The sequence below is a fragment of the Neopelma chrysocephalum genome, unplaced genomic scaffold, assembly GCF_003984885.1.
Source record: "Neopelma chrysocephalum unplaced genomic scaffold, ASM398488v2 Primary Assembly neopelma1_347, whole genome shotgun sequence".
Lineage (NCBI taxonomy): Eukaryota > Metazoa > Chordata > Aves > Passeriformes > Pipridae > Neopelma > Neopelma chrysocephalum.
The window spans coordinates 3,795,765-3,802,667 of NW_020898011.1; the positions used below are offsets into that span (position 1 = coordinate 3,795,765).

Consider the following 6,903-nt stretch of genomic DNA (forward strand, 5'->3'; position numbering starts at 1 on the left):
ACACTTGTGTATGCAGCACAGAGGTGAAGGTAAAGTCTGGTAGCAGGGAGGGAAAATGAAAGCATATCAATGCTTCCTGCTCAGCCCTTCTCCCAGACATGAATAAAGGAGGTGATAAAGTAAGGGAGGCTAGTGAAAAATCGAGTCTTTGATTTTAGCCTTTAGTTTGAGTTCTGGCCACTTGTCTTTGCACATCTTAAGGAGAAAAGAAAGGGAATGTTGGTGTCATATCAAGAGCTCCAGACTTGTAAGTGACTTGCACACCTTTCTTTGTGAAATGCTTTGTCTGATAGCCCATTTCAGGGCTTTAGAAGAGAAGAGGTGATTGGCATCCTGTAAGGTGAATTTCTGTCCTGTTTGTCACTTGGAGGATGAAGATTTTATGTATCAAAGTTCATAATCATGTGGTATTTAAAAAACAAACAAAAACCAAAGCAGTCATGAATATCAAATTTGACACTGGTAGCTGTTTTTTTTGTTTGGCCTTACCTAAGGAAGGGATCCTCCACAATGCTTGTACAGTTACTGCTATTTTAGCTGGCACATTTGTGGTCTGTACATGGAATTAACATAAGGATATTGGAACTTTTTCTTCCTTGCTGGCTGTTCAAGGTGTCTCATTAATGGATGTATCAGGGCTCCTTTTCCTGTTGCTTTGGAGTTAAGATACTTTCAGAGAACAGGTTCTGTGGTGTGTTAAACTCATCATGTGAAATGCTTGGATTTATTCTTTTATAAGGAGTCAAACTGTATTTTGTAGCTGTTCTGCAATACAGCACAGTAGTGGAATTTGCCTTGGTAAGCTCTGGCTGTGTTTCCCCCTGGGCAGAGCGCGAGGAGAAGGAGCGCATCGAGCGCGAGAAGCGCGAGCAGGAGCAGCGGGAATACCAGGAGCGGGTCAAGAAGCTGGAGGAACTGGAGAAGAAAAAACGTCAGAGGGAAATGGAGATTGAGGAAAGGGAGCGTCGTCGGGAAGAGGAGAGGAGAGGCCTGGATGACCCATTTTCAAGGAAGGTGGGTAATACCTGCAGGTTTGTTTTCTTTCTGGCTGCCCCTTCTCTAGATTATTTGGAGGATGATGTTGGCATTGCAGAATTGTCAGGGTTTTTGGCTTTTAGGTTATGCGAGTGGCTAATTCAATAGTTAAATTATAGTTAAATAATTTAATAATAATAATTTAATAATAGTTAAATTATTATCAGGATCTGGAATCTGGAGCTTAATATTAGAGTAAAATAAAGAAACTACTAAGAGCTCCAAGCTGTTTAAAACTAAACAATTAAAGGCTAAAACAAGTGTTGGATAACATTTTCTTTAACACAAGAGAAGGAAAACTATATTGGAAGCAAGTGCAGTAACTCACGACAAAGTCAGGCATTAAAGTAGATATTGAAGGAAAATTCCAGACTAAACATAAACTCATAGTTTTATATTTTAACAGAAAAGAAATATGCAATAACATAAAACAAGAGGTGTGTGGAACCAAGAAATGTTATCCCAATCCAACAGGAAACAAAGCAAAATGAACATTTTTATAATTGCAAATGAACATTTAATGATTTAAAAGAATGTAACTATAAGTACCATAAGCCTTCTACACTCCACTTTTTCAGAACTTATCATTCAAGAGAACTAGTTTAAAATTTCATCCACCATAGCCTTTCTCTTTTTTTTAATACATACTTCATTGAGTAACACCACAAAGATAAGTTATCAGAGCTTGTATAACTAGTTTTGATGGTCTGTCAAGTAAATAATCATTAGGGGTATTTTTCACATAAGAGGTCTCCCAGCCATGGGCACTTGATTATATGGAAAAGCTGGCTCAGGTTCCAAGAGAGATATCTGTACCACTTCAGAAATTCCTTTTGCAGTTCTGAGATTCTTTGCTCACTGTTGTTGGTTGGGGTCACTTCAAAAGCATTTAAGGAGACAACCACAGAGAGTGGATCTGCAAGATCTTGAGAAACCTGTGTGTTTCCCCATATTGACAAATGAAAATATTTTTCAAAGAAGGATTGAAAACTGTGAAGAGGTTGTGTGATTATGTGAAACCAGGTATTTTAGGTGGTTCACCTAATTAGTTTATTGTGTGGAATTAAGGAATAAACAGCTGTGTTAGAAATAGTTTAAGTGGTTTGTCTTTATCCAGCAATGGAGAGAGTAATTTTAACTTCATTTAAAAAAAATACAGATTAATTATTGCCCTGCCCAGTGAAAATCACTAGTACCTCACCTGTTCTGTGCATACTGGGAACAAAATGGTCCCTGTCATAGAGAGCTCTCAGTGTATTTAGTTATGTTTCCTGATCAGATTAGAAAGCACAAAACCAAATCATTCCTTGAATTCATTCCTACTGTGATGAAGCTCCAGGAAAAGTGAAAGTGTTAGAACCTCTCTTTTGAGTCACCAGGTGGTAGCTATGGCTGACTGTAACTATTGTTCATCCACTTGTTCATAAACTTGTTAGTATATTTGCATATATCCTATCCTACTGGTGAGGAATGTGGCACAGAGGGAACCACATTATTGATTAAACTGCACCAGAAACAATCAAGTCAGTCAGTTAAGACCATACTTTAGTTATTCAGCCTCCTGATAGTACAGTGTGACTGGTGAGTTTTTAATGACATAGTATGCTCTGAAAGTAAATTATATGTTGAAAATCTTCATTTTTAAAGTACTCAGAGAGAATGTTCCTAATTTCTTTTGACACACAGGAGTCTCGTTGGGGTGACAGGGAGTCTGAAAGCTCCTGGAGGAGAGGAGGGGAGCCAGAATCCGAATGGCGTCGAGCACCAGTGGAAAGGTAACCAGGGGGTTACTAAGCACCAGTTGTGTTGGGCTCAAAGTATGTAGGCTCCCATGTTGTTGTCACTGCAGTAACTGAGTAATATCTCATGCCTTTACATCTCTGAAAGTTACCTTGTATTAAAAAGGTGCTTTATAAGGATCTCAAAAAGAGAGAGAGGTTTTATCGTGGAACTGCATTCAGATAACATTCCTGGTTTATTTAGCTGAGATATGCGAAGCTACCAGACACCTTCTGTGTGTGATTACTTGGTTTCCTTTTTAAATTAAAAATTCCTCCCCCACTCAAACATTGGTGTCAGTTGTATAAATACAGAATGAGGAAGGATGACAAGCAAATGCAGGGCCCCTGGATGATGAAACTCTTTGAGATTTTCCATCTAGAAAACTGACAGTAATGTATAAGAATAGTAAAGGCAAAATTCAGAGTCTTAACCTGTGCAAGTCCCAGAGTGAGTCACAGGGCAGAAAATACATGCCATAAATGAAACAAAGTTCTGAAGGACTGCATTGAACAGAGAAGAGCAAATTTCTGTAGGTACTTTGCACTATATAAAAAAAGAAATCCTTGCTTGTTTACATCTGTGTATTTTGGGGGTTTTGGATATGTTCACTAATAGTGAAAACTGTTTATACAGTTGTAGAAAATAAGATTTTTAACATTGGTCCATTTCTGTGCTCCACATCAGGATGAGCTGTAGCTAAAAATTTTTCTGGTGGTGCACATCTAGTTGTCCTTAAAAGCCTGTGCTGGTGGAGATAGCACTGCTGGTTCTCATTGGCAGTATGTTTTATGGCTTCATTAGCCTTCCAGGTAGACAGATTTTTATAAATGTCTAACCCTAATTTCCAGTGCAGCAATTTAAATCCATTAGTGCTTCCTCTGACTCGAGTGGAAGCAAATTAATTTACTCCTACTCTCTCTAGTAATCTTTTTTAATGAGTTGAAAAAGTATGATCTCTCAATAAACAACAGCATTCCATCTTTCCTTAAAAGCCGTGTTGCCATTCCTGGCAGGGATCCACTTTCTCTTGATCTGCAGAATGTAAAAATTGGATGAAACTCCTGGGTGAAGCCTTTAACTACTCACATACTGCATAAGTTGTGGCTGCCCCATCCCTGGAAGTGTCCAAGGCCAGGTGGGATGGGGTTCTGAGCAACTTGGTTTAGTGGGAGGTGTCCCTGCCCGTGGCAGGGGCTTGGAATGAAATGATCTTAAGGGTCCTTTCCAACCCAGACCAGTCTGTGATTCTGTGAAGTGTTTGATGCATCTATTTATATGCCTCAATGCAATTTTTTTCACATAGAATGATACAGGTTGTCTTAGTCATTTCTCATTTAACTTCTGTAGAAAGGGAGCCAAGTGATTGCCGAGTTAAAATTAAAAATATTTTGCATTATTATTTAGCAAGTTTGGTAAAACTTTCCTCCTTCCTTTTACTAAAATGAATATACTGAGGAATAGTGAAAGGATATCTTGATAAAAGTAAAAATCCATATCTCTACATAATTTTAAGTAAATGAATGTTTCTCAATTATTTTCTATTTGCTGAATTTAGGAAATATCAAAGTAAAAGTGATGATATTCAGACATAATTGCAGCAGAAAGATGCACTCTTTAGTAGTCCCTAGTCTGCCTTCAGTTGGATTGTAACCCTAAAGGGAAAATGTGTTGGATACAAAGACAGCACTGCAAACCTAACTGAGTAAAGTAATGCCAACATGAATTTCTGGATCAAGTGATAAAGGCAGTAACACAGATGACAGAGCATCAGATTTAATTTGCAGCATGTATCTAGCTGTAAGTGCAGCTACTGGATATATATTCCTTAAAAAGTCTTTATGGATGCTGATGCAAGGAGAAAAGCTCTAAAATTTGTGTGATAGGCAGTTTCTGATGGAAATGGCACAGTCCTGGTTGAATGTGCCATATTGGCACACACATCCTGACAGTCACAGAGCAAACAACTGTACCACAGCACAGCCCCCAGAGTGCTGAATTCCAGCATGTTCCAGTGCTCTCAGTCTTTTCCATGCATGGTTCCATGCAAGAAGAAACAAATTACAGTCAGAAGAGTCCAGCAAGGGCTGTCTGTCTCTTGGACAGGGAGCAGCTTTATTCAGAGTTATGATTAGACTGCCAGTATTTGTTCCTCCACTGTGCAGGAAAGGTAGCTTAGTTATAAAAACTAAAAGAGGAAAACAAAACTAACGATGTAGTAAAATTTTACACAGAAGAGAATGAAGGTTAACATAGAAGTGCTGTGTAGGAGTTAAACTAAAAGCCAGCTGATTTAGTAGAAAAAGTCATTTTGTGGTGGTACCTCTTGTTCTTTCTCTAGTTCACAGAAAACCCATAAAATACCCTCAGGAAGTAGACCTGTTGAAACAATGAAATGGCAACTGATACAGACTCACTGAAAGGTGCAGGGCATCCTTGGCACAGCTCAGCAGTTACTGTGCCACAGATTGCTGTCCCAGAGGATCAACAAATACTCACATGCTTGTAGTCAAGAAATACTAGAAAGAAAAAATACACAGAAAAGGGGAGTTGACCTCTGTTTGCTGTTTGCCTGAATTGAGCAAAACAAAATTGCAAACCTGTAACAGTGGTAGACACTGTAGTGTGAACTTTGCCAGCAGGTTTCTGCTTTATTGGGTAAAGCTTCAGCTCTTGTAGATCTTTGTGAGGGGGTTTTAGAGGTTATTTAAAAATGGGTTGTATAAGAGAGACTGGCTTGATTTATAAAAGGGAAAGAAGGGCAAAAGCTGAAATGAACACTGAAGTTGTCAAATGAGAAAAAACCAGTAAAAACAACAGAGACGTAATTTCACCTGCTAGTAATAGTTTAAAAATTCGAGTAGCAGTAGCAATTTAAAAATCCTAAAACCCTGAAACAATACCTGAATGAATTAAATACTTGTTCGTTTGATGAAACTGATAACTCTATATGTCTTTTATGGCAAAATAATAAGATTTTTCAAAGGAGAAGATTATCCAATTTGAGTTTAAATGGAAATTAACAATCTCCATGCCTTGGCTTTTATCTCACAGATCAATGGTAATTGCATTCCCCCTTATTCTTCCGAAACTAGGAGATGCACTGCTTGCTATTGCTCAAAATTCTTGAGAGGCAGAGTTGTCACAAACTGTTGCCTCTTTGTTCTCACCTCTTCGAGTCCTACATCTGTTGTTTTGTAGCAAGTCATTGCTGTTCTTTTGTTTACATTCTAGTAGCATAGTGAATTTCTAAACATGGGGGTGTTTTTTCGTTGTGTTTTGGTTTTGATTTTATTTTTTTTTAAATCCATGAGATTCAACTCCAGTGCAGCTTCTCCTCTCCTGCCAAGAAAAACCTACCAGTACATTTCTCTGATATACTGTTCCTTGTTTCTTTTTATTGCTGAGGGAGGTTAATTTCCAGAAATAAATTATTCTGGTGAAAAAACCAAGGATAAATGTATATGTAAAATCCTGTAGACAGTAAACCAAACAGTGTGTCAGATTAGGCTCAGTGTTGCAGCAAATAACCAACAGGGGACTGTAGTTATCCCCTTCAAACTGTAGTTTTGAAGGAGATAGTAAACTGCTCAGTCTTTACTGGAGGGGTGGTGACCTACTGCCTTCCCATAAGAGTGAAGGCAATTACCAAGTGCACTTGGGAACTGCACACTGTGTAGATGTGTTTGCAGGGGGTTGATACTGTTGACGTAAAGCTTTCCTGGATGTCAGCTTCTACTTTTTCCTTGTTCTCTGGTTTTATAGAGATTGGCGTCGAGGAGAGCCAAGGGATGACGAAAGACCTTTCCGGCGAGGGGATGATCTGCCTCGACGGGGGGATGACCTGCCCCGACGTGGTCCTGCAGAGGAAAAGGAACGTCCTTCCACCGAATCAACGGAGGACAGGCCACCCAGGCGAGAAGGGGACGAGGACAGGCCTCCTAGGCGGGAAGGGGAAGAGGACAGGCCGCCCAGACGAGGGTTGGATGATGACAGGCCGCCCAGGCGCGCCTTGGATGATGACAGAGGGAGCTGGCGAGCTGCGGATGACGACAGGGGTCCCAGGCGTGGAATGGATGACGACAGGCC

General features: G+C 39.6%; 1 protein-coding gene across 1 annotated transcript in view; it reads left to right on the top strand.

The window, feature by feature from the left end:
- Positions 1-6,903, top strand: part of EIF3A (eukaryotic translation initiation factor 3 subunit A) — a 31,679-nt gene that overhangs the window by 19,703 nt on the left and 5,073 nt on the right. The window contains 3 exon segments of the mRNA XM_027705654.1: positions 830-1,014; positions 2,722-2,810; positions 6,580-6,902. Coding sequence (XP_027561455.1) covers positions 830-1,014; positions 2,722-2,810; positions 6,580-6,902 — 597 coding nt within the window.